Here is a 25783-nt window from a genome sequence, read left to right as displayed (position 1 = left end):
CAAAATACTATCATAAAAAACCAATCGTCATTTTTATTGGCTGGTTGGCAACCCCAACTAAAACTTCAGAGGTAGTGTGACCACCACGAATGACGCATTAAGAATGGTTGCAGTTATCGGACCACCCTCGCAAGATGGTTGGGTGCGGCGCCAACTAGGAGAATAGAGTGCTATTCTTATTTTATCTTTACAAGTAAGGGTACGTATTTTAGAAAATTTGGTCGAAATTCTGGTTTCATTATTTAGGAAATTTGATTATTTTTATATTGTCACCAAATAGATAGATAAAAAAGGTCATTCTATTCTAATTTCTTGTATTCATGGTAATACTCATTCATATTACCAATAATGTAACCCTACTTTTGGAGGAATGGCATGAATGGTTTGATGCATTTATTAGTGATTAGTCCATCCGTATCGGAAAGAGATACTCTTGCTTATGCATTCAAGTAAATAAATAATTACTTGGAAACTAAATCTATTTTCCACCATTTGAATGGATAAAAATTCTCTATATTTAATTAATTAATTTTTTATATAATGAATTAAAGAAAGAAAATAGTAGGCTAACACGTGTTAAAGCAGCCAACGTTCACCTTCCATGTTATGTGCTTTCCCAAATTCCCTCTCAGATCTCAGTTCAAAATTTTTGAAAGGACAGCGCAAATTCAATGAAACGGTCGCAACAATCACGCTCCTCCTGATCTCTCTCTCTTTCTCACTCGCTTCATTCATGGAAGAATCCGCCGACCAGGATCACGGCTTCGAATGCGCGGCTCACGCGTTTTTGCCTCCGGCTCTGGTATCTCTCGCGCCGTTCTCTTCCCCGTCCTCGCGCCGGCTCTCCACTGGCGGCTTTGCGCAGTCGAGCTACCCCATCCCCGCTCCGCCAAAGCGGATGGCCAGGGTGTCCCTCCAGGGGCGGCTCGTCAATGCCGAAGAGGCGAGCTCGGCTAGGGCTGTCGGGGGCGGCTTGAGCCGCGACGAGGCTGTTGCTTGGGAGCTATTCAGCCCGGTCCAGAGGTTCCTCATTGTGGCGGTGATCGGCGTTGCCGCTGCGGAGTCGAAGAAAAACCGACTCATTTGGCGGCTTACGAAATCTGTGGAGCTTAGGGTTAGTAATTAGAGTTTTTAATCTTTCATAAGGATTAATTCAAGGCATTGAATCGTGTACGTTGTAGTTAGTTGTTTAGTTCTGTTAATTGCTGGTTTAATGCATGATTTATAGAGTTTTTAGGGCAACTTAGATATCTCAGTAATTACTAGTATGTGCTTGATTTGAGAAATGGGTATGGTTTTGAAATCCATTTATTGCTGATTTTGCGCCTGATTTCCCCATTTGCTATGGTTCTGCAGTTTCTTGGGCTGTCCGGTTTTTTTTTTTTTATTAAGTTTTTTGGTAAATCAATTGGTTAGGTTGTTTTTCATTTTATGCTTAATTACATGTATTAGGGTTTTTAATTGTGTGGTTCTGCTTATGGGTATGTTTTAACTTCAGTGTGTTCTACAATTGTGTTTGTGTACCTTTCTTTTTTAGTGTGGCTGTTTACTCGTTCTGTAACTTATTATCATTGAGTAAATTATTCCTTTTTTCCCCTTTTGCATCTATCTGTAATATACTTGTGTTCTTTTGAGAATATTTTATAGAATTGAATGCTTTGATATTCTTTTTTTTTTGGTTTCAGTCCAAATTGATAGAAATTTTGTCTAATTTTTCTATTCACGCCCCACCTCAATTCTTTTCATCTGTCAGTGTGTGGAGAAAGTTTCAATGACCTATGTGGTTTAAGCTCTGGTGTGCGAATTTTGCTTCAGGATCAGGTGCTGTCAAGCATGCAAAAGAAGCTTGACAATCTGTGCGAGCAGGTGAATAATGCTAGGGATCACTTGGGTAGTAGGGGCGAGATGGCATTCTCCAAGAATGTGGAGTCATTATGTAATGACGCTTTTGGTTCTGATCAGATCACATTCGTTGATTGTGGTTGTTGGTTTTGTGATCAACATCGTGTACTGTATAATGGGTTGGTGGTAATAATTTATTTCTATGAATTTGTAAATGTACTATTAAATTGCAGCTAGTGAATGTCCTTGCTAAATAGCTTGAATTTTCCTTATTGAATCTTAAGTTTGGTTTCAGGGTAGCTCTGTTAGGAAAGCCTCCATTGGGGAGGAGATGCTCCAATATAAATTAGGTTTCTCAAACAAAGTAGAACCAGAGGAGCGCCGCATGTCTGATTTGTCAGATTGGGCTTCAAGTGTCGCATCTTCTGGTGAGATCCAGGTAATGGGAGGTTCAATAGCATTACACTAATTCTGAATTTCCCTGTTACCAGGGGCGGAACCAGGACTTTTAGTATGGGGGGACGAAGGTACATAGATATATATAATTTCTCTATATATGCACGTTTGTGTGTATTTATGTAAAATAAAAACAAAGAAGTCTCAAATTTAATTTCATAGTAAATTATAAGTCATTAATATATACAAAAGTTATGTCTATAAAATTATTTTAGAATATCTATTAATCATAACACACAAGGGCAACTTACAAAACTAAAGCAAATTATGCGGGTAAAGACAGTTCTAGTCATTTTATGGAAAAAATATAAAAGGTTACCTTCTTAAAAAAAAAATATTGCTGTAGTCGGATAGCCTCTGCCCTTGTAGGAAAAAAACAAAAAAGAAAGAAATCTATAACTCTCCCAAGAACCTTATTGGTTCTCTACACCATATACACACATAAAAAACAAAAATAAAAAAACAGATAATGCCTTACAGAGTGTCGAATTCCTTACGGGAGCTTTGTAGGTTCGATGGCAGAGTCGCGGAGAAGAGAGAAAAAAGCTTCAACTTTTTTAGCTGTTTAGCAATGAGCAATAAAATGAGAGGCTGAATCCAAAGAACAATAACTTTCATTTGTTATAATCTGAGTAGAGGAGAGAATGATAATATGACTATATGAGAAGAGACATTTAGGTAATGAGTTTGATGGCAGTCGGCAGAGAAGAGACATGGCGCTAGAGTCTAGATAGAGTTCAAAGCCAAGTAAAGTTGCTTCAAAATCTCAAACCAAATTAGAGATCTTGTTAGAAGCCAACGAGTAAGGTCTATATGGAGACATTTTTGACAAATTATAACTTTTTTATAGAATATTTCTATCTAAAAACTTCAAGTTTTGAAAACTAGTTACAAAGTCAGATTTTTTGTGAATTTTTTTATTTAAAGTTTCGTACTTCTCTCTGCAGCTTAAGAAAAGTTGTCACTGCACTTGCAGCCTGCTATGCTATCTTGTCTATGACCTCAAAAAAAGACTAGGAGCTTTGTAGGTTTCTCTGCTGGAAGAGCCAAGAGGGGAGCAAAATGGAACAAAAATATTATTTGGGGGGACAAATATAATATTTTAGAGAGACAAACTTGAAAAAACCATATACTTTGGGGGAAATTTTAAAAACTTTGGGGGGACATTCGTCCCCTCAAAGCAACAAGTAGGTCCGCCCCTGCCTGTTACAATATAATCTCATAGTTAAGATTAGATATCGATCAGGTTTGTAAATGGTAGTAATTGCATACATGCTTGCGTTTCATAAGTCAAAGTTCTTAAGCCTAATAGACCAGGTTCGTTACTTTGGGTGGCAAATGTGCACTATTTTTCTTGTTCATGCATTTCATTTACTCCTATTGGTTCTATCAGTATACCTCATTTATCAAACCTCATTGAGTCATTGTGGTGGTGGTGATCAAACAAAGGCTGGTTAAAAAGATAATTGGTGTAACTATATACATATTGTAAATTAGAATGTCATGGTGCATTTTTCTCAGATGAACACCTCAGTAATTGAACAAGACAGTTACAACCTCAAGCGGGACTGTGAAGAGAAGGATGCCACCATAAAGGAGCTAACCACTCTACTCCACTCATCTGATGTTGCTGGTTCGAAGGTAATGTTTCAGTTATAGTGCCTTTGAATTTCGTCCTTACCGAAAATTTTTCTTTGCTTAATCCATATCCCTTATAACAGAGGATTGCAGAGTTGGAAGACATTATACGTAGGAAAAACACGATAATTACAAGACTAAAGAAGGACATGGTTGTCCTAGAACAGAAGGTAAATAGCAGGTGGCAGGAATCTAGTGGTTGTAGAGTTTGAGGAGTTCATTGAAAAAAGTAAAAGCAGTATTTACAATCTCCCTCCATTCCCTTTTTACTCATTCCCTTTCTAGGTTTTTGTTGTGTATAATGATCTAGTAATATTATGCAGTACCCTTTCACATGAAATGATGGAAAAATTGCTTATAATGTAAAAAGGTCCATCAATTCTAATGGACTTAGCAAAGGGTTTGAATTCCTTCTACACATCTGAAATTCAATGTGAATAAGTTTTGCATTTTAGAAAAAAAGAGGCATGTGCTCTAACTCTGCAATGAGCAATGTGCAACAATATTTGCTTGTGTTTACTTGAAGAATTTCCATGTAATTAATGTTGTGTCTAATAAAATTTTGGTCGTTATGTTCTGAACTTTGTAACTAATAGTATAATTAAAAGCAGGTGGTTCACTTTACTAGACTTCGGAGATCCACGTTTCCTTCTTCAGACTCAAACTCAAACAATGAGCAGCGTCCACACATGGCAGAAAATCTCCTATATGATATGGATAGTACTACTAGCCCTTCATCTTCTGATTCAGACTCTTCCCCTTCGAATCAACCACATGCTCCTGTTGCTAAAGTTGAGGTAATTTCTGTTAAGAATAGCTACTCTTCTTCTACAAGAAACCAGATGTCAGCGCCAGCAAAATCCTCAGGTTCTTTTGTGAGACCAACAGATCAGAGCTCAAAATCTCGATCAATAAGTCCACTTAAAGAAATATCTACAAATTGGAAATCTGATTCAATTTCATCTTCGAGGCAAAAACTTGGAGATTCTTCAAGAAAGAGTAGAAGGCGACATTTAACTGGATCCAAGGATGTAACCCCTCAAAAGAGATGGCTTTAGTAAGTTACATGCAATTTTTTTGTACTTGTTCTCAATGATACCACTACAACAAGTTTTTACATTTGATTTCTGTTGTCACCTTTTTCTTTTTGCCAAAAAACTTGTCATAGTAAGATAACTTCTGATCTGGAATTTTGAAATGACAAATCTTTCCATCTATATTGAAGCTAAAACATAATTCTCATTTGAGGAATGTGGTCAGAACTGGTTTAAAATTTTCAACTTATTCTTAAAAGCATAAACCTTTTCCATTTCTGAGTTTGGAGCCTCCAATTCTGACATCCTTAACCAACATGGAGTCCTTTAAACAGATTGGAGTTATATATTTTCACTCTTTAAATGTGGCTTGAATGAATCAATGTTTTTATAGGTATATATAGCACTTCCCAATGCTATGACGTTGGTTGAAGTTCTATTGAAGCATATTATGTTCTTTTGTTTTATTTTGGTGGGCATGTATTATGCCTCACATCTCTGCGGCTTTCTGTAGGTTGAATGCAAATATTTCTGCCATCTGAAGATGAGACGCCTTCACATTTCCAAAATGATGCTCGAGAGATGAATGGAATTGACCGGCAGTGTATCATATTCCTGTTGTTGAATTTGTACATTTTTAGAAACCACAGTACCTTAATTTACTGGTGTTATATATTCACTTTGTTGTACTTGTAGTTAAGTTATGGTAAGGGCATCTATCTGCATCAAGTGCAGATTTAAAGTCCGTTACACAATTAGGGTATATTTGTCATTGCGATTTTATAAATAAAAAGTATAATTTTAAATAAAATTGTAAAAATATAGATTGTTTGGGATTGCGTTCTTAAAAAATTGTAATTTGAAAAACGTAGAAAATGTGTTTTCAAATTGCATGCAAGTAGGTGTTTTTTTGATAAAATAATAATAATAATAACAATAATAATAATAATAATTATAATAATTTTAAAGAATAAACTGCGATTTTAAATATGTAAAAAAAGTAGCAACTTTCATCAATCAAGTTATAACATACGGATTAAGATTCTAAGAAAATAACAAAGAATGATCTCAACCTGTTTAGAGACAAAATAATGAGCTTCTCTAAGCAAATTATAAGCCACTTGTGAAAATTTATTCAAACCTATGAAAAGGATATTGAATCTGACACTAAAGGAGCAATAGGAGGGAGTTTTACCCTAAAAAAAAAAAAAAAAAAAAAACCATAAGTACTAAAATTTCTAAATCACATAAAGAGCACACAATTTGATTAAAAAACACCATGTAGAAAACTTCCTCAAGGAAATTATAATTCATGAATAGGAAGGGAAAAAGTCCATAATTACTACATAGTTCCCAAAATTTCAGGAGAAAATACCAAATTGTAACTGAAAAAGAACTCCTTATCTGTTGTGGATAACAACTGGATTCCAAGTTGCAAGCCTTTTCACCTCTGACACCACTGACTCCTCTATGATTGAACACTCTGAATTTTCACTTTCTTCATCTGATTCATCCTCTGTGGATGATTCATCCTGTGTGGATGATTCATCCTGTGTGGATGAAATTTTCGGGAAACAATTAACAAGTTCTCGAAAACTGAAACAAGACTCCACGTGGGTCATTTCTGGCTGATTGTTTGCATTCTCTTCATGCTTGTGTATAATATGAACTCCAAAACTTTTGATGGACAACTGAAAATCTGTAACCAACCTAACTTGCAGCAAACTGTCCCCATTTAGCTCAAAAGATTCTTGGAAGTACTCATACCATACATTTTCTGATTTCATATAATTGAAATCTTTCATTTTATCAAATTCTATACCTTTATGCTCCATCGTAAACTTGGCGGAATGCACACAATCGGCGTTGCCGGAGCACAAATCGGATTTAAGAACAGCACAGAAGATAATTCCTTGTATGAGTACCTCATCCAAATGAGGGAGCCCTTTAATATTCATTATACATGAGTTACTCCACCCGATTCGACACTTCATAGGATGGCGGAACCAGTCTGGTATCCTATTTCCAGAAAAAATTCGTCCATCAAAAGAGTCCTTAGAATGTACCTATTAAACGAATATCAGGAATTTTCATGAGTATGACCCATAAACCAAGACACATACAAACATGTACATAAGAGAGAGACATACCTTCTCCAATAAAAACTCTTCCACCTGATCATTCCCTATTTTCTGAACCATTTTAGCGCACTCACTCAATTCAAGCCGCTCTTCATCTGATTCATCCTTTGTAAGTGAACCTACTGAATTTTCACATTCTTCATCTGATTCATCATGTATGGATGAAATTTTCCAGTCATGATTAATTTCATCAAAAGAGAAAGACTCCACGAGGGGCATATCTGGATGATCGTTCGCATTCTCTTCATGCTTGTGTATAATATGAACTCCGAAACTTCTGATGGTCAACTCTGGATTTGTAACCAACCTAACTTGCAAACAATCCCCTTTTAGCTCAAAAGATTCTTGGAAGAAGTACTCATACCATACATTTTTTGATTTCATATCAATGAAATCTCTCAATTTATGAATATCTCTTCCTCTATTCCTCATCGTAAACCGAGCATCTTCATTGATGATGCGGTTAGAAAAGGGTTGAAGAACAGCACAAAAAACAATTCCTTGGATCTCATCCAAATGAGGGAGCCCTTTAATATCCATTATACATGTGCGACTCCCCATTGGACAGCCCATACGATGGCGAAACCAATCTGGTATCTTATTTCCAGGAAATATAATTCCACCAGCAAAAGAGTCCTTATAATGTACCTATTAAACGAATATCATGAATTTTCATAAGCATAAACCATAAACCAAGACACATACAAACACGTACATAAGAGAGAGACATACCTTATCCAATACAAAATCTTCCACCTCCCCTATTTTGTCAGCCATTTTATAGCAGTCACTCAAGTCAATCCACTCTAACGATGGCAACTGACTTGTATTGAATTGATTTTCTCTTGATATTTGTGGAAAACTTTTCAATGAAACACATCCACAGGCACGCACTTCTACTATATTTGCTGGAAGTTCTAGAATTTCTTGAAGTTGCTTGCATCCTTCCAACCGAAGCACCCTCAATCTAACAAATGTTTTGAACCATGCAGGCAGACTAACAATTTCACTCCCTGATATGGTTAAGATATCAAAAGAGGCATGAATTCTATCAAGCTTCAGTCCTGTTTGTGCCGAAAACGAACAACCAACATCGGAAATGCTTGAATTCAGTAAAGGAGGCGATAAGAATAAATCTCTACTTTCCTCTGGGGATTGTCTTTCATCCCTCACATTTGTTGGAATCATAACGAGTTTTGGACAGCATGAGACAGAAAGCAAGATGAACTTCAACTGAAAAATGCTACTTGGAAGATGGGTAAGGTTTATGCATTTAAATATGTCTAAAGTTATACCAGATAGTTCCATTTTACACTCAATTTCAGGAAAGGTCTCGAGCCTTGAACAACATAGAAAATAAAGACCTCCCCCAGACTTCACCTTGAGGCTTTTTGGCAAACTAATAAGGTTAGAGCAATAGAAAAATGACAGCCAGACAAGCTTATCAAGGGATCCAACAGAGTCATGAACCTTAACTAAACTTTTGCATTCAGAAATATGTAATATTTGTAAATTTGGGATTCTTGAAATATCAGGAATTTCAGTTAGGTTTTCAAGTCCAATGAGTTCCATATTAGTCAGGTTTGGTAAATTCTGCAAAATAAAAATAGAATGAAATAAGCTTCAAAGAAGTTTACAACATAATTCTAAAGAAAAAAACATTAAAAATATCAATCATACCTTAAATCCTTCCTTGACTCCTTTGAAGTGGCCATTACATATTCGTAGAATAGTGAGTTTCCGTCCACGAAAATTGGATGGTAGAGATTGCAAAGGATATTCAGTCCAATCAAGCACTCTTAACTCATCAGGGAGATAAGTAGGCTCTTCAGAAAACTCTGCATTACGACATATAAAATATCTAAGCCCTTTCATGTTCTCAAATGTATTGGATTTCCACTGTATCAAGTCTCGTTCCGGCAAGTCCACTAATATGCCTTTAATATTTTCTGTTCCCTGTTAAGACAATACATAAGTGTGTCAACAAAATCAAAACATGAAGTTTTTCATATTTTATCACTTGCTAGAATTATAACAAATTCTTATATATATATATATATATATATATATATATATATATATATATATATATATATAGAATTATAATTTTATTCTTATATATACACACATTATTTTATGAAAATGAAGCAAACTTATATTCCATCAATTTGGCAACCTATGTTGCTTTTTTTTTTTTTTTTTTTTTTAAGATTTTCATAATAGATAATTTGCTTTTATTATTAGAATGTCTTAAAGTAAGTGATCAAATTCAAGATGTCAATTTTTTTTTTCTCATATTAACTTATTATTCTAACTTACTTATAATATAAAAAGTAAAATACTCATAAAAAGTATTTCTATATTTATAAAATAAAAAGCACAGTACTCATAAAAACTATATCAATCTTTGAAATAGAGTAAAAGACAATTTCATTGATGATTTATTTATTCTTTTGGATTGAAGTACATCCAAATAGTTTGTTTTGAGATGGATGGTGCATGTATATGTGTGTGCGCAAGTATGTGGATATTTTTCTATCAATTTTTGCAAAATGTACATTTAAAAGGGTGTTTTTATGAGTCTTACCACATTTTTTTCTAGTACATAACGGACGTCTTCATGATGCCACAACCTACTGCGTTCGCCAAGTTTGTTGAGTGACTCTTGTCGAACTATTTCTCTACCCATATCTTGTAGCAAGTCATGCATGACCAAATTACCACAGTGAATATGTATTAGAGACTTATCAATAAGTGCTCTGATACCACCATGTGCATAGAAATCGCAGCTGTCGAGTATATGAGTGACATATGAAACATGCTCTCCTTTGAAGAAACAAGCAATGTCAAGGAAAATATTTTTCTCATTTTCCTCTAATCCATCATAACTTATTTTAAGAACATTATAAATTCTTGTGTGGGGAATTTTTTTGTACTTTTCCAATTCACTTTTCCAAACATTTATGCCTTTTCCATATAGATTTGAACCTACCACTTTTAAAGCTAGTGGGTTGCCCCCAGCATAACATAATGCATGTTTTGTGAGTTCCACATAATCGTCATTAAGTTTGTCACTATGGAAGGCGTGCCGACTAAATACTTTAAGAGCTTCACAGTCCTGCAATTCATTCATCTTGTGTCTTAAATCAACTCCATGTGTAGCTAATAAATGCTTATCTCTAGTTGTTATGATGATTCTACTTTCCAAACCAAACCAATCAAGATCTCCGGATAATGCTTCTAATTGGATCAAATCATCCACATCATCGAGAACTAAAAGAACCTTTTTCATGCGAAGCCTTTTCTTTATGTCATCTTTTCCTAGATTAACAGTGCGAAACTTCAAATTTGGGTCACGTAGGATCTGAGAAAGAAGTTTCTCTTGCAACTTGAGTAGACCATACTCTTGCTTTGAATTTTCTCTAACATTTTCAAGAAAACACTTATCTTCAAATTGATGAGCAATCGAATTATAGATCGCTTCGGCGATAGTTGTCTTACCAATTCCACCAACTCCAAATATTCCTACCATTCGTTTGTCACTCTTTCCAATACTTAAAAGTGCATTGATGTCTTTAACAGGAGACTCTATTCCAACTGGATAATTGGCAGGGACGTTTAAGCTTGAAGGACTTAGCATTTTTGAGACCACTCGAACAATTTCATTTATAAATTCAGCTTCATTCCTACCAACGCAAAAGATTTAAAAAAAAAAAAAAAAAAAACAAACAAACAAACAAACATTAAATGAGTTGGAGTAGTCACATGAAAAGATACAGGAGCAAGATTTACATACATTTTTTTTTTCTTTGTAACAAATGAAAATGGTAGGCAACAAGATATGATTTAATCCTTCCCTCCACAAATCTCAATCCTCCTATTGATTGATCACATGTCCTCCTGTAAATAGACTCATACTTTTCACTTTTCAGTCATTCTCGAATTTGGTTTTGCCTTATTGATATCAAAAGTGTTTTTAGCATTTTACTCTAAAATGTAATTGCATTTGTTCTAATTTTCTTTTTTATGTATCAGAAGGGGTTATTTTTGTTTAAAATGTTTAATTTTTAAGTAAATTGAACTGTTTCATCTTGCACCATTCAATAATAATTAAGTATTACATTCAGGTAGATCCTGCTATTTGAAATGGGTGCTAAAAACTTAATTATATTATGAAGTGTTAAGTCGCCTATGATTGTAGTACTAAAACAGAAATTATATTAGATTATGTAAAATGACCTTATGTTGTATTAAATCATGGTTACAATGGCTGGAAAAACGGGTAATCGGGTAGACCCGATTAGGACCCGCTAAGACCCGCGACCCGATTACCCAAGACACGAGCACGACCCATTTAGCTAATCAGGTTAACGGGTCTGACACGAAAAATATCCAGGTAAGCCGACACGACCCGTTTAACATAGTTGGGTCCGATCGGGCGGACACGACCCGACACGACCCATGCGCTGGTAAACTGAGCATGTAGACTAAAAAAAAATTCCCATGTCCTTTTACTTCCCACTTTTTTCCTCAGCAACCAAACAGAAGCTACTCACTCGAAGCAGACAACTCCAAACTTAATCTAAGAAACCCATACAAAGAAACACCAACAAACTCATAAGACACAAACAATGATGGCTCTGGAGATCGTCAAACCCCACAGATCTTAAAACAGGTCAAATCCAAAAATTAAACGCAAACCACTCGGATTTGCAGAAACCCAGTTTTTCCCTCACATTTTCTAAACCAACGACAGATTTCTCGGCAACCAAACAGAGAGATAGATATAGATAGATAGGTAGGTAGATAGAGAAATAGAGAGAAAATTGAAACGAAATTATGGGAAACAAAGTGAATGAGAAAAGTGTTGTGACCTTAATCGCGTAGCGACAATCCGGTCACCGGTTTTGGGTGGGGGGGAGCTGGCGGCTGCAGGGGTGTGAAAACCACACTTTTTAGATGAGAGAGGGTCTGAGGGAGATAGAGGTAGAGTCGAGAGAGAGAGGGAGTGCCGAAGAGGGAGAGAGGAGAGACAGTCCGGTCGTTCAGCGTCGTTGGTTTGGGTTGGGGGGGGGGGGGGGGGGGGGCGCTGGCGGCTGCTGCCTGCTGGGGTAGTGGGGTGAGTCGTGAGAGTGTGTTTAGGAATTAGGACTTCTATGGTTATACCATTACCGGGTCCCGGTTACAACACTTACACGCTTAGGGTTATTATATGTTCTTTGAATTCTTTAATTTATGGTTATTAATTAATATTAGGTAACAAAATATATATAGCTATTAATTAATAATAAAAATTATGCAATGCTTTCACTATATATGGTTATTATATATATGTGCTTTATATTCTTTAATTTATGGCTATTAATTAATAGTAGGTAACAAAATATATATGGTTATTAATTAAAGTGATATAGTATTAATACATATCACGTTTTCAATATTATAGGAATATTAATACATATATGTATTATCTTAGTTTTAAGTATATAGTATTTTTTTTTTAAATATGTGATTATATAATTTTTTTCTCTTATTATTTTCAATATATTTTCTTGACCTATCAAATGTAACACGTCAATAATTTCTTGACGTGTCACATTTTGACACGTCAATAATTATTGACGTGGCATTTTAACACGTCAATAATTATTGACGTGTGAAAACGACACGTCAATAATTATTGACGTGCCATTATTTCACATGTCAAAAATTAATTAATTAATAATATTAATTATTTGGACCTATATTAAGTAACAAAATTTAATTAATTGGTTAACAAAATTAGATAACAATATTAATTGGTACCTATACTAAGTAACAAAATTTAATTGGTATATATATAATTGGTAGATGTCGTCATATATTAAGAGATATATTCAAACTCATTAAAATTTTATAAAACTAGTTAATGCTCTTGTCTCTTATATGCAATGCTTTCACTATATATGGTTATTATATGTGCTTTGAATTCTTTAATTTATGGTTATTAATTAATATTAGGTAACAAAATATATATGGCTATTAATTAATAATAAAAATTATGCAATGCTTTCACTATATATGGTTATTATATATATGTGCTTTATATTCTTTAATTTATGGCTATTAATTAATTAATAATATTAATTATTTGTACCAATATTAAGTAACAAAATTTAATAAATTGGTTAACAAAATTAGATAACAATATTAATTGGTACCTATATTAAGTAACAAAATTTAATATATATATTAAATTCAAAATAGTAAAATTGGTAACATGGCGCTTGGCACGTGGCACGTGGCACGTTACCAATTAGTAACGTGCCACATGTGGCACGTTACTAGTTGGGGCTTAATATTTTTCACCATCTGCAGGGACTTAATTACTTTTCTTTTCCCGCAATTTCTCCTCTCCTTTTTCTTCTTCTTCTTCCTCCACCAGCGCGCCAGTACTATACCCCTCCCAAACATCGATTTTTCTCTCTTCCTGCTCCGACCGTTTGGTTCTCCTCCGGCGTTCTCTCTTTCTGCTTCTAGCTCCTCCCACGCGCACGTACGCCCTCCTCTCTCCCTCGCTCGTTTTTCTCTCTTCTACTCCGGCCGGCATTGTCTCCCTCCCGGCGGCCTGTGTCACTCAGGCGGCGTCGAACCCAGGTGAGTCTCCGACACTCTCTCCCTGTCCAATATACTGCAGGTATATATATATATATATAGTGTTTGATTTATTGTTTGATTTTTCCTGATGGTATTGTAACTTTAAAATAAATTTATCAGTTTTAATTAATTTTGCAGGGGATTGATTTCTCGGCAACCAAACAGAGAGATAGATATAGATAGATAGGTAGATAGATAGAGAAATAGAGAGAAAATTGAAACAAAATTATGGGAAACAAAGTGAATGAGAAAAGTGTTGTGACCTTAATCGCGTAGCGACAGTCCGGTCGCCGGTTTGGGTGGGGGGGAGCTTGTGGCTGCAGGGGTGTGAAAACCACACTTTTTAGATGAGAGAGGGTCCGAGGGAGATAGAGGTAGAGCCGAGAGGGAGAGGGAGTGCCGGAGAGGGAGAGAGGAGAGACAGTCCGGTCGTTCGGCGTCGTTGGTTTGGGTTGGGGGGGGGGGGGCTGGCGGCTGCTGCCTGCTGGGTAGTGGGGTGAGTCGTGAGAGTGTGTTTAGGAATTAGGACTTTTAGGGTTATACCATTACTGGGTCCGGGTTACAACACTTAGACGCTTGGTTTTTTTTTTTTTTTTTTGTAATTGGTGACAGGTCTAGCGGGTCACTCAAGACCCGACTGACCCGCCAGACCCGTTAATTTAAACGTGTTTGACTGGTTGACCCGTGGACCCACCAGGTCAACCCGCTAGACATGAATTTAGCCGGGTCTTAATCGGGTAGACCCGATTAAGACCCAAACCCGATAAACCTAAACCCAATACCTGCCAACTTCGTGTCGTGTTCGTGGATTGTGTCAAAATTGTCAGCCTTAGTTACATAGGAAATCTTATTAAAGGCGGAGAGAAGGGTGCAGGCTCAGAGTGACCTTTTTCTTTATGTTTTTTAGTTTTGTCTTTATTCACTGCCGCATGACATTTTCGTGTTAAAAATTTAATTGTAATACCAATTTTTAACAAGTTGGAGCTTTTGCATTTAATTAGGAGTAATTAGAGGTGGTCTATTTGTGTTTTATTTGTGTCCTATTAAGAATGATGTACCAATTAAAATTACCATTGGGCTTGTGATTGATCATTATTAAATTTTGATCAAATGATGATTTTAATAGACACATCATTCTCAATGGGACACAAGTAGGCCACCTAGAATTACTCTTTAATTAGTGCTTAAATTTGTGAGTTAAATTTCAAATAGTGTAAACCACCCAATAATTTTGACTGAAAAAATTCAATTTATCTTTCATTTTTCGGACAATGCTTTCATTTCATTCATCTTGATATAGATGTAAAAAAATGACATCTTTTTTTTTTTTTTTTTTTTTTGACATGTCCGCACAAGAGAGGGGAGGAAGATTCGAACTAGTGACCTCCGCTTCATTAGGCGTGGTCCCAGCCAATTGGGCTATCTCTTGGGGACAAAAAAAAATAAAAAAATGACATCTTAGTTTCAAAATATATGTGCTTCGTATAACTTAATTAAGGAAAACTTAATATTTAATAATAAAAACTATTTAAAATAGAAGTTCTTATCCCCTAAATTATGTATATTTATCTTAAGTCGTTTGCAGTATTGCACTATTCAATTTGGATTTATTCAAAGTTTTAAGAATCGAAGCTTTCTTTATTTTTACCAAATTTTTCAGATTAAATAATTTAATTGTTCTTAACTTTTAAAATATTGAAAAACTTTTGCAATTACTTCCCAAAGTTTAAAAACTCTCAATTTAGTGTATCGAACTTTTAATTTATTTTGTAATGTCACCCATTTGTCAGTTTTTTTTTTTTTTTTTGGTTAAATTCTATCAAAATTTCAAAATACTCTAATTTTTTCTTTGAAAAAAATAAATTGTAAAGATTCAAACATGTGTATTTTTACAAATTCCATTAAATATTTACAAACATCTGAATCTTTGCATACAAGAATAAATGCAAAGTTCATCTTCAACAATTAGATCATCCATAAATTATTTAAGTAAATTATGTGGTCCTAAACAAAATAATTTAATAAATTTAATTTCTTGAACACAACAATTTAGGAAACAAGCTAGCTATAAGTACTTTAGAAGTGAGTTAACATTTATTTGTGTAAAATAGTTCACATGTGCTACACATGCATAAGTAAGCTATAAGAACGATCCAATTAATGTTATCCATGTGCAAGCGACTACTACATTAATTCAATAAATTATTTTGCATGTATATATATAAAAGGTCAGAAATACCTGTCCTTCGTCAAATGGTAGCCGGACAATTTGGAAACTTTCTCTAGGTCTTCCTTCCACCTTTGCACAATTTCCTTCTTGAATCTACGTTCATGTTTGGCCAAGGCTTCACCAAACTTCTTGTTTTGATATCGTACGTCTGAGGGAAGTACTTTGTAAAACACTGGCAGAACAGTTTGTTGATTGTTTTCTCTACACTCAAGGATCTCATTCAGCTCGTCCAAGCACCATGTGGATGATGCAAAGTTTTCAGAGAGTACAATTATTGCAATCTTCGACTCTTTGATGGCTTTGAGAAGAGCCGATGAAATTTCCTCTCCTCCTTCAAGTTTGTCATCCACGTAAGTATAGATTCCCGTTTGATCTAGAGCCTTGAATAGATGAGTAATAAAATTGTTGCGGGTATCTGCACCTCTAAAGCTCAAGAACACATCAAAATGCCATGGACGGATAATGACAGAAGAAGAAGCTACTGCTGGGAAAGCCATGAAAGAAGCGATTTTGTGTGCAAGCCTGATTACTACGTACGTTCTAGAGATAAAATGAGAGTAACGAGTGCTGTATGTATATGTAGGCTAAAATTATATAAAGGATAAAATGAGAGTAACGAGTTAAGATTTCAATTAAGTTGGTTTTTTTATTTTTCTTGTTAATTTAGGAGATGTTTAACTTATATAAATGCATCTAATCTTTATTATTTAAAAATTTAATTTATATTATCAATTAAATCTTAACTCATTAAAGAGATAGCTAAACTTTCTAAAAAAAAAGCATGCATTCAGATTTTTTTAAAGGAAATTTTTTAATCTTTTTAAAACCGAAATTTTTATTTAAAAAAATTATAAAACAAAATCGAAACATAAACTTCTCCAATATGACCTAAATATAAGCTAAATGACTCTTCAAACTTCAAAGAAAGAAGAGAATTCTTGGCAACTTCCTTATAATTAATTAATAAACAATCTTGAAAGATGAGAAAAAGCATACGCGGAAAATTCTTGGCACCTCCCACACGGAACACGTAACTTTATTTGGAGGAGAAAATTAATGTGATCCAACGCCCATAGCACTATTACAGTTGGTGAGCCTGAGGTCGGTGTCTCATAATGATAAGAACTGAGAGATTTAAACACAAACCCAACTTAAAACCAACTTCTCTCCTACGTGGCATTTTTTTAAAAAATAAATAAAACTTCCCTCTTATGTGGCATTTTTTTAAAAAATAAATAAAAGTTTGAATTTAAAAAAAATTCACATCTCTCAGTCTCTCGCTCCCCCTTTCAGATCCAAAAATCCACAACCTCAGATCCAAAAATCCTCTGTCTCTCGCACCCCTCCCGCGCTCATCGTCTTTCTCCTCAGGCGAGTTGTTCGGCCACCGGCGAAGCTTTCCGTACGTCGCTCCTGTCTCTCTCACTCCGGCGCAAGGTTCCATCTCTGTCTCTCTCACTCCGACGACCTCAAGGCCTGCGACGCCGAGTTCGTCAAGGTCGACCAAGCCACCCTCTTCGATCTCATCCTGGTGTGTCTTCTTCCTTATAAACTCAAATCCCCCTGTTAGATCTTTTTATTATTGATTTTTTTTTCTTCTGATTAGGGTTTTGGTTTTGTTTTCTCGGCTTCCTTGTCTTTGATGTGTTTTTGTTTGGTTCGATGCCGAGAAAGCTGACAGTTTTGGTGGTTTTCAACTGTCCTAATTTATTTATCATCAAATTGGATATTTTCTATTCCATTAATCAAAGTATATTAGTGGAAGATTGTTGCACGTTTTACATAGGACAGCAACCTCTCATTAAATTGTGACAGTAAACTTTGTGTTCTGGTAGTATCAGCTTATATGATCTCTTAATTCACAAATTCATTCTTTGATTTTTGTAAAGCAAGGTTGTTACTTGCATTTTTGATTATTTTGATCAAAAATAATCCATTAATCAAATCCCCCTGTTAAATCTTTTTATTATTGATTTTTTTTGCTTCTGATTAGGGTTCTGGTTTTGTTTTCTCGGCTTCCTTGTCTTTGATGTGTTTTTGTTTGGTTTGATGCCGAGAAAGCTGGCAGTTTTGGTGGTTTTCAACTGTCCTAATTTATTTATCATCAAATTGGATATTTTCTATTCCATTAATCAAAGTATATTAGTGGAAGATTGTTGCACGTTTTACATAAGACAGCAACCTCTCATTAAATTGTGACAGTAAACTTTGTGTTCTGGTAGTATCAGCTTATATGATCTCTTAATTCACAAATTCATTCTTTGATTTTTGTACAGCAAGGTTGTTACTTGCTTAGCATATTGTGCAAGTGGAAATCTATTAATTTCTGGATCGGAGGATGGTATTATACGAGTTTGGGATGCTAAAACTCACAACATTGTTCGGGTGTTCAAACATGCAAAAGGTTTTTTCCCAAGCTATATGAATAATTGCTTGCTTGGAGTTTTTGTTCACTACCAAGGAAAAATAAAGATTTATTACTTGCAGATTATAGTTCTTATTTATTTATTCGTTTTTCTTGATTACTTGGGGCTATGTGTAGTTTTCTGTTTTTATGTTTGTACCATTCATTCTGTTGCAGATTTTAGCCAGTTAATAAACAATGTGCTCTAAAATGCAGACACTACTTTGTATCCTCAACTAATAGTTTTGGTTGAGGATATAAATTACCAATTATTTTTGTTGAGGAAGAGAACGAGGTGCAGAAGCTCTCTGAGGAGTTGATGGCGTACGAGAACTTCATGAAGTTCTATCAGATTCCGTGCTACGATGGCCAGTCGCCACCACCACCGCCCAACGCTGCTCAGGAAAATATGGTGGCTGATCTCTGGAGCTTCGATGACGAGGAGGTCGCTCTTGCCTCTGTGACCTCTTCGACTATGTAACGGTGTCGTTTAACTCGTTTGTTGTCAAATTTTTGGGTCTTGTTTGGTTGGGTGGAAATGTGGAATAATGTAAAATTTATTTGGGGAATTTGATGGTCTTGTTCATTAGTTCTTGCTTCGTAAGATTACACTTGATGTAGATAGAAAGCAAGAGAATGACTTGATCAATTTCTCTAATTTCCCAAATTAAATTGTTTAAATTTGATATTTGTTAAGTTTGATTATTCCTTAATTAATGTTGTCTGACCATTGCATGTTTGTCCTTTTGTTTTGATTTGGTACAGCTTCTTGAATCGGTTTGGAGATTGCATTTTGATTTTGCACCATATTGGAGGAAACTTTTGTCCTTTCAACTATGTATGGTGGGAAGAAATTCTTTTACGTGAAAATTATTTTTTTAATCACAAATGTCAATTTAATAAACAATGAAAAAAATTGAATTTTTCTCATTTCAATTTGACTTAAACCTACCCATTTTTCACATAAGAACCAAACCAAAAGATATATATACTTGAGTCGGTACAGTGTAAATACCAAGCTCCCTCCCTCCCTCTCCATTTATTTTCCCCATGATGTTCAATGGATCTTTTTTTTTTTTCTATGTTAATATTACAAAAATTTGTAGAGATTTTTAGCAACTGATTTTATGGAGTATACTTGAGTCGGTACAGTGTAAATACATTGTCTTAAATGGTCATTTGCAAATTGAACTAAGACAACCATTACCCATCAAGAAATGAATGTGATTTACAAAAATGCTTGAGATCCATGATGGTTTTACAATGTGGACTCCTCTAAGATGGGTATCTAGAAACATTATGAAAACACCAGCTAAGTGTCCCAGCAAAAGTGATCATGTGTGTAAAGCAGGTTTCCTATTCACCCAAAACCAAGCGCACTCCCTCAAAAAAAAAATTATCTATTTTCTTCCTTGGAGACTACAAAGCTTCAAAATGGAGCATTTCGTACAGACTCTAGCTTGAAATAGTGATCATGAATAATCCTTGACAATCCAAATTCAAAAGAAAATCGAATAAAAAAAAAAGATCCCAAATTGGTCTGTTGTGCACCAGTGATTTACAAATTCTTACTCTGCTATGCATAAAGCAAATATTCCTTTTGTGTCCTGTTTCGGTGTTTTAAGCATGAAAAGGGGTAAATAGGACACTAGAATTTATCAGTCTTCTTTAAGGCATTACATTCCCTATAAAAAACTTTCATAAACAATAAGAAATATGCAATAAACATAAATGACAAAGCTCTTCCGCGTTGCTCCCAACACAATCCTTTTAAAGAGTTACATGATAATTTCTCAAAAAGACAAAGTCACATGGCAACTTCTCAAAAAGACAGTTACATGACAATTCCCTAAAAAAAATGCCAACATCAAAGGCATAAACTATATTAAATTTTACATGCTCTTGGACATAATGACATGTATCAGAGAACGGATACTTGAAAGCTCATCACCAGTAATCGTAGGCAAGTATTGTCGATGGTTGAGAACGGCATAAACTTCATTGAAGATGGGCTGCACCTGCGTTGCAATCATTGGGTCTGTTGGGATTATAGCATTGGCGACGCTTATCATCCAACCAAATGTGTGGGGCATATTGATATTGATACCGTAGGTTAGATGCCGCAAAAGGTGAAGTAATACTACTTGGCTCAAAGGAAGAGGATATATAGACAATATATGTTGTAGATCAACCTAAATAAGGAAAAACAAAAAAAAAAAAAACCTTTAAGGCAACTTCATTTAAATATACAACATTAATAACTAAGATAACATGATGAATTTATAAACCTGAGAGCATAGCCAGTATACAATAGACACATCACATCTTCGAAAGGCTGTGACGAAGGCTTCTTCATATTTGTGTTGGCTGATCAATTTTGGCAACTCAGACATTGGATCAACCATTGTTGCTGCCACATTGATGGAACCCTACATAATAAATTAAACAAATGAAAAATCATATTTGAGCAAATGATATGTGTACCCAAAATCAGGTAAATCGTCATATATTAATCACCTGTGTTGTATGAGGCAATGAAGTTTGAGAAGTGTTGAGGTCATCTTGAGATAGGTTATGTACCTTCTTATTTTTCCCTTGCTTGTTGACAGTGTTCTTGCCCTGTTGCTTATTTCGTCTTTGGGATTTCTTACCTTGTGACTTTTTGGTCACTTTTTCTATAACTGGGACCATTCGTAGGAAGCGTGGTCTCCCTTTCTTTGTAGCCTTAACAGGAGTAAGCACCTTCTCACTTTGCACCGTAGTGCCCTCATTACTTAAAAGTACCTCATCACAAATTGGAATGACTTCATCACATTGATTGGGCTCAACCAACGTTAAGGCACGGTATTTCTCCGTTAACATATCAACACTTTTCATCGCTTCCATGAAATATTTCACGTTCTTGGATGTGAGCAATGCTAATTCTTCACAATGCTTGCAAAATTCGTCATACCTCTGGGCATTGGAGTTATTAACCAACACGTCACCACTACTCTTAATCAAAACATGTTTTCGATTTATATCCTTCCTCCATCTATCAAGAATATATCTAGGTGGCAACATTGTATCCCCACTCGTAAGTAGAACAGAAATGGAATGTCTGCATATGATTCCTCTTACTTCAAATAATGCACAAGTACACTTCACTTCCAATTCATTGGTGTTGAAGAAAACACTAAATGTTTTGTTCATCATGCGGTTTCCATCAGTTTCAATCACTTGATACGTAGAAATTGCACCTTCACTTTTTAGAAGACAATTATTAACATTCGAACGTGGCTTAAATTCTGCTTGAACTTCTTTGAATTTTGCATTTGTATAAGCATCTTGAAACTGCTTCTCTAAAGCAAAGTCTGTTACACAAGGACTCGTGCGATTATAACAATCAAAATCAGCACGTGCCTCCCTCTCAACCATTTTCTTCAAAGCATTATCAAATTGATCAACAAATTCCTTTAGAGTCGTTTGTGCATGCACGTAATTATCAAAGAAAGAATTCATGCTTTCACTCCGCTGCGTTGTAGTCATTCCCGCCCAAAACGTATCTTTCATATATGCCGGCACCCAAAAAGTCCGCTCAGAATATAACGTATTCAACCATGGGTTATTCTGAAGCTCATAACTCTCAATTAAACTTTTCCAATTTCCCTCAAAATCATCAACATTGGGAGAGTCATACACACATATATTTAGGGCCATCTTAATTTGATCATAATGCTCATATCCTGAAAGCTTTTCGGGGACTTTTCTCATAATGTGCCATAGACAATATCTATGTCGTGTTTTTGGGAAAACTATCTCAATTGCATTTTTCATTGCCCTATCCTGATCTGTTATAATTGCACTTGGAGCTTTGTAGTTCATGCACTTCAACCATGCCTCAAACAACCAAACAAATGTGTCTGTATCTTCGTTTGACAATAATCCTGCCCCAAAAAGTATAGATTGACCATGATGATTGACTCCTACAAAGGGAGCAAATGGCATATCATACCTATTAGTCAAGTATGTGGTGTCAAATGTAATGACATCCCCAAAATATTCATACAATGCCCTACTTCGTGCATCAGCCCAAAACACATTTCGCAACCTACTATCATCATCCATGTCTATCATATAATAGAATCTATCATTCAATTCTCGCATTCTTACGAAATAATCACAAAGAGCTTGACCACCTCCTTTGCCAAGCCGAAGCTCTCTTGCCTTGTTAATAAAATTCCGACAATCTCTCTCATCAAAGGGAACATTCTCAAACCCCCCCATTTCAACAACCAATGAGTTAAAATTCTTATTCAAACGAATTCCAGCCCTATCATTAAGATCAAGCCTTTTTTTCGCAGCATAATTTATATTCTTATAACACCTATGAAACCTTATTTTTTTTGGGCTTACAGGATGGTTATGCTCAAGCACCACTTTACTCAAATACCATGTTCCCTCATCCCATAAATTCGCACAAATCCTAGCATTACACTTCGTTCTATTAGTTGCTAATTTGGTCTTTATACCCGTACTTCTGCTGTTTCTTACTTGGCCATCACGCATGCATGTCAGGACCATGTAATATGGATTACCATGTAATATTTGCATTTTTTTAAACGAGTCTGTTTTTAAAAATGAACTATATTAAAGGTTAAACTGCAATTTTACTAAATGTTTAGTTGCGTTTTTAAAAATCGAATTTTCAAATCACATGAATTGAAATTGCAAACTCAAACGAACCCTAATATAAATTAGGGTAGCTTTCAGGTTTGATGTGCCAATGCCAATGCCAATGCCAATTGTTTTAGCTGATACCAACTAGCAACAGCATGTTCACTTGTAAAGAATCATTGCTCGATTCACAATAGTCAACTACAGATTCTACCTTAGGAAATAAACATTTTGTTGGAAAAAGTAGAGGTTTCATTATAAATGGTTTGCTTGCTTTAACTGGTTCTGTATGATACACAGATAATGAGTAACGGAATATTCAAGAGCCCAGTACACAGAGTGGTGACAAACTCAGAAAGGGAGAGGATTTCTTTGGCTGTGTTCTGCATTCCAGAACCAGAAAATGAGATTGAACCGGTTGATGGGCTAGTGAATGAGTCAAGCCCAAGATTATACAAGAAGATGAAAAATTTTGTTGATATCTATTTCCAGTACTACCAGCAAGGGAAGAGACCAATTGATGCAGCTAAGATTTAATTTGTGTTGTCCTAATTTCTTGTGGTTTGTACCTAAAGATGATTGCATTGGATTTTAATGGACATAATAACGGCAACAGCTTGATGGCAGTTGATCTGAGGAAATGTAACCAAATCAGGAGATATGGAAGATGCAATTACTGTTTTTGACGAAATTGCACAACCTGATATTGTTTCCTGGAATGCTGTTATTTCTGGCTGTGTTCTTTGTGAGTCCCATGAATGGGCTTTAAACTTGTTTGAGCAAATGAAAAGGTCAAAAATATGTCCAAATATGTTTACTTTATCAAGTGTTCTTAAAGCTTGTGCCGGAATGGGGCTCAAGGAATTGGGTAGACAGTTGCACTCTAAATTGATAAAGATAGATTTAGAATCAGATTTGTTTGTGGATGTAAAAAGAAATAATGCAATAGAAGGACTTATATTTGACAAACTGCAGAGAATAATGCAAATGAGAAATCTGACCAAAAACTATCTTTCTCGGCCATGAACAAACACAGCTTCAACCAACGGAAAAAGAAGTAAAAATCCATACCCAATAATATTCAAAAAAACAGAAATCTAAACCCTAAATACACATAAATCTAATACACTATTCTAGCACCCACTACACATAAATCAAAAAGCCCTAGATTTTGAATGTGGATGAGAGAGAGGGATTACTTACCACCGATGGAGGAGAGAGAGAGCCTTCGACTTCGCCGGAGTGAGAGAGAGACAGGAGCTTCGTCGGTGGCTGTAGACGTCGCCGGAGTGAGAGAGACAGTGGACGGACAGCTTCGCCGGTGCCGAAGAACTCGCCGGAGGAGAGAGAGGGTGAGCACGGGAGGGAGAGCGAGAGACTAAGAGGGGATTTCCGGTGGCCGATGAACTCGCCGGAGAAGAGAGGGTGAGCGCGGGAGGGAGAGCGAGGGACTGAGAGAGGACTTTTAGGATTTCTGAAATTTGATTTTTACAGGCCTTTAATTTGGTTTTAAAAAAAATATAATAAAAAAATAAATAAATGCCATGTAGGAGAGAAGTTGGTTTTAAGTTGGGTTTGTGTTGTGCCTTTATCAAACCTCTTAATTTTTACAAGAGGAATGATAGGGACCCAACTTTTTTGCCCAACAAAAGTCCAACTTTTGCCTTATTTATTTTTAAAAAATAAAATAAAATAAAAAATGGAAAAAATGTTTGAAGCAACCCTATCTATTTTTTGTCTTTCTTTTATTTGGTATTTTTAAAAAAATGAAAAATGGTATTTTTTTCATAATAATGTCATTTTTTTCAAGAAAATGTCATTATTATGAAGAAAAATACTATTTTTCATTTTTTTAAAAATACCAAATAAAAGAAAGGACAAAAATAGATAGGGTTGCTTTAGACATTTTTTTCATTTTTCATTTTGTTTTTTTTAGAAAAAAAATAAAGGGTAAAAGTTGGACTTTTGTTGGGCAAAAAAGTTGGGCCTTTAGCATTTCTCTTTTTACAATTATTTTGTTCAACTACCAAGGATAAACATTAAATGTGATCGTCCTTGGGCAACTTCCTAGATCTTGCTGCCTTTTTGCAGTTGATTAAGATTTTTTACAATTTTAAACTCAAATTATAAAACTGGGTAAAGTCTATGCACTCTTTAAATTACCATCAATGGATAATGTTCTCATAAATTAATAAAATATTGTCCATGTCTTTTTAAATTTAGCAAAAAGATAAAAATATTCATACATATTTCTCAATAAGACAAAAATACTCTTATAAATTCAAAAAAAATAATAATAATAATTTAATTAAAAAAACGATTTTTTTTTTTTTTAAAAAAAAGACGAAATTTTTTATTTAAAAATAAATTGTTTTAAAAAACGAAAATTTTTATTTTTTTAAAGGAGACTATTTTTGTGATAATGTTTTGCCAACACATACTCTATCTTCTACAACTGGTCACCCTACCGATTTCGACACATAAATCCTTTTCTGCAACGAAAAGTAGTGGGAAAGTTAATTAGAGCCATGGCATCTTCCACACGGTCTACTTGAATTGTAGAAAAATGCTAAATGTGTAATTAATTAAACTGACCCGGATGATAGATGGACGTTGGTTTAACGTACACTTCTCATTTAGATCTTGAAGTAAAATTTGTAAGGCTTTCTTTGTTTCCACGAAATAATTAATAGCAATAATTGAGGAATAATGGATGGTATGTTCAAGGTAACATGCATAATCACAA

At 35.0% G+C, this 25783-nt stretch overlaps 4 protein-coding genes and 1 long non-coding RNA gene across 7 annotated transcripts; 2 read left to right on the top strand and 3 right to left on the bottom strand.

The window, feature by feature from the left end:
* Window positions 1-593: 593 nt before the first annotated feature.
* On the top strand, window positions 594-5742 carry LOC132164022 (uncharacterized). 2 transcript variants are annotated; one of them, XM_059574429.2, is made up of 7 exons: window positions 594-1114; window positions 1816-2028; window positions 2138-2281; window positions 3820-3939; window positions 4020-4106; window positions 4548-4993; window positions 5485-5742. In XM_059574429.2, coding segments are annotated over exons 1-7 (1524 nt in total). In that variant the 5' UTR covers window positions 594-601; the 3' UTR covers window positions 5486-5742. The 2 variants fall into 2 exon arrangements, with proteins under 2 accessions (XP_059430412.2, XP_088375292.1); XM_088519166.1 differs by lacking the exon at window positions 5485-5742 and having other exon boundaries at window positions 4548-4994.
* Window positions 5743-6330: 588 nt separating this feature from the next.
* LOC132163750 (uncharacterized) lies at window positions 6331-7605 on the bottom strand. The gene is made up of 2 exons (XM_059574121.2): window positions 7121-7605; window positions 6331-7036 (listed from the first exon to the last, which is right to left on the bottom strand). The coding sequence occupies exons 1-2, from the start codon at window positions 7541-7543 to the stop codon at window positions 6371-6373; spliced, it is 1089 nt and encodes a 362-aa protein (XP_059430104.2). The 5' UTR covers window positions 7544-7605; the 3' UTR covers window positions 6331-6370.
* An 827-nt stretch (window positions 7606-8432) lies between these two features.
* On the bottom strand, window positions 8433-16584 carry LOC148583957 (TMV resistance protein N-like). Its single transcript, XM_088519065.1, has 5 exons — window positions 15987-16584; window positions 9687-10797; window positions 8792-9067; window positions 8582-8704; window positions 8433-8510 (listed from the first exon to the last, which is right to left on the bottom strand). Exons 1-5 carry the CDS (start codon window positions 16472-16474, stop codon window positions 8433-8435), a joined length of 2076 nt encoding a protein of 691 aa, XP_088375191.1. The 5' UTR covers window positions 16475-16584.
* Window positions 16585-17230: 646 nt separating this feature from the next.
* LOC132172127 (uncharacterized) lies at window positions 17231-19120 on the top strand. 2 transcript variants are annotated; one of them, XR_009439122.2, is made up of 3 exons: window positions 17231-17508; window positions 18254-18381; window positions 18598-19120. It is a non-coding gene; the product is annotated as an uncharacterized LOC132172127 (long non-coding RNA). The 2 variants fall into 2 exon arrangements; XR_015912940.1 differs by lacking the exon at window positions 18254-18381.
* Window positions 19121-20109: 989 nt separating this feature from the next.
* LOC132178467 (protein FAR1-RELATED SEQUENCE 9) lies at window positions 20110-22557 on the bottom strand. Its single transcript, XM_088518876.1, has 3 exons — window positions 20899-22557; window positions 20670-20810; window positions 20110-20573 (listed from the first exon to the last, which is right to left on the bottom strand). Exons 1-3 carry the CDS (start codon window positions 22525-22527, stop codon window positions 20274-20276), a joined length of 2070 nt encoding a protein of 689 aa, XP_088375002.1. The 5' UTR covers window positions 22528-22557; the 3' UTR covers window positions 20110-20273.
* Window positions 22558-25783: the final 3226 nt, after the last annotated feature.

The sequence above is a fragment of the Corylus avellana genome, chromosome 8 (assembly GCF_965113065.1).
Source record: "Corylus avellana chromosome 8, dhCorAvel1.hap1.2, whole genome shotgun sequence".
In the NCBI taxonomy this organism is placed as follows: Eukaryota; Viridiplantae; Streptophyta; class Magnoliopsida; order Fagales; family Betulaceae; genus Corylus; species Corylus avellana.
Note: the sequence above shows the minus strand (reverse complement) of the source record. Positions and strands in the feature narration are given on the sequence as shown.

What these genes read in the sequence shown, in the direction of transcription:
- LOC132164022 (XM_059574429.2), top strand. Translation starts at nt 602, where the DNA reads ATGTTATGTGCTTTCCCAAATTCCCTCTCAGATCTCAGTTCAAAATTT. An exon ending in CATCTTCTGGTGAGATCCAG is followed by an intron (nt 2,282 to 3,819) that starts GTAATGGGAGGT and finishes CATTTTTCTCAG; the next exon opens with ATGAACACCTCAGTAATTGA. An exon ending in CTGATGTTGCTGGTTCGAAG is followed by an intron (nt 3,940 to 4,019) that starts GTAATGTTTCAG and finishes CCCTTATAACAG; the next exon opens with AGGATTGCAGAGTTGGAAGA.
- LOC132163750 (XM_059574121.2), bottom strand. Translation starts at nt 7,543, where the DNA reads ATGAGGAATAGAGGAAGAGATATTCATAAATTGAGAGATTTCATTGAT. An exon ending in AAGAGTTTTTATTGGAGAAG is followed by an intron (nt 7,037 to 7,120) that starts GTATGTCTCTCT and finishes TTCGTTTAATAG; the next exon opens with GTACATTCTAAGGACTCTTT.
- LOC148583957 (XM_088519065.1), bottom strand. Translation starts at nt 16,474, where the DNA reads ATGGCTTTCCCAGCAGTAGCTTCTTCTTCTGTCATTATCCGTCCATGG. An exon ending in TACCATTTGACGAAGGACAG is followed by an intron (nt 10,798 to 15,986) that starts GTATTTCTGACC and finishes TTGCGTTGGTAG; the next exon opens with GAATGAAGCTGAATTTATAA. An exon ending in AAAATGTGGTAAGACTCATA is followed by an intron (nt 9,068 to 9,686) that starts AAAACACCCTTT and finishes TTGTCTTAACAG; the next exon opens with GGAACAGAAAATATTAAAGG.
- LOC132178467 (XM_088518876.1), bottom strand. Translation starts at nt 22,527, where the DNA reads ATGCGAGAATTGAATGATAGATTCTATTATATGATAGACATGGATGAT. An exon ending in CATTGCCTCATACAACACAG is followed by an intron (nt 20,811 to 20,898) that starts GTGATTAATATA and finishes TTTATTATGTAG; the next exon opens with GGTTCCATCAATGTGGCAGC. An exon ending in TATACTGGCTATGCTCTCAG is followed by an intron (nt 20,574 to 20,669) that starts GTTTATAAATTC and finishes TTCCTTATTTAG; the next exon opens with GTTGATCTACAACATATATT.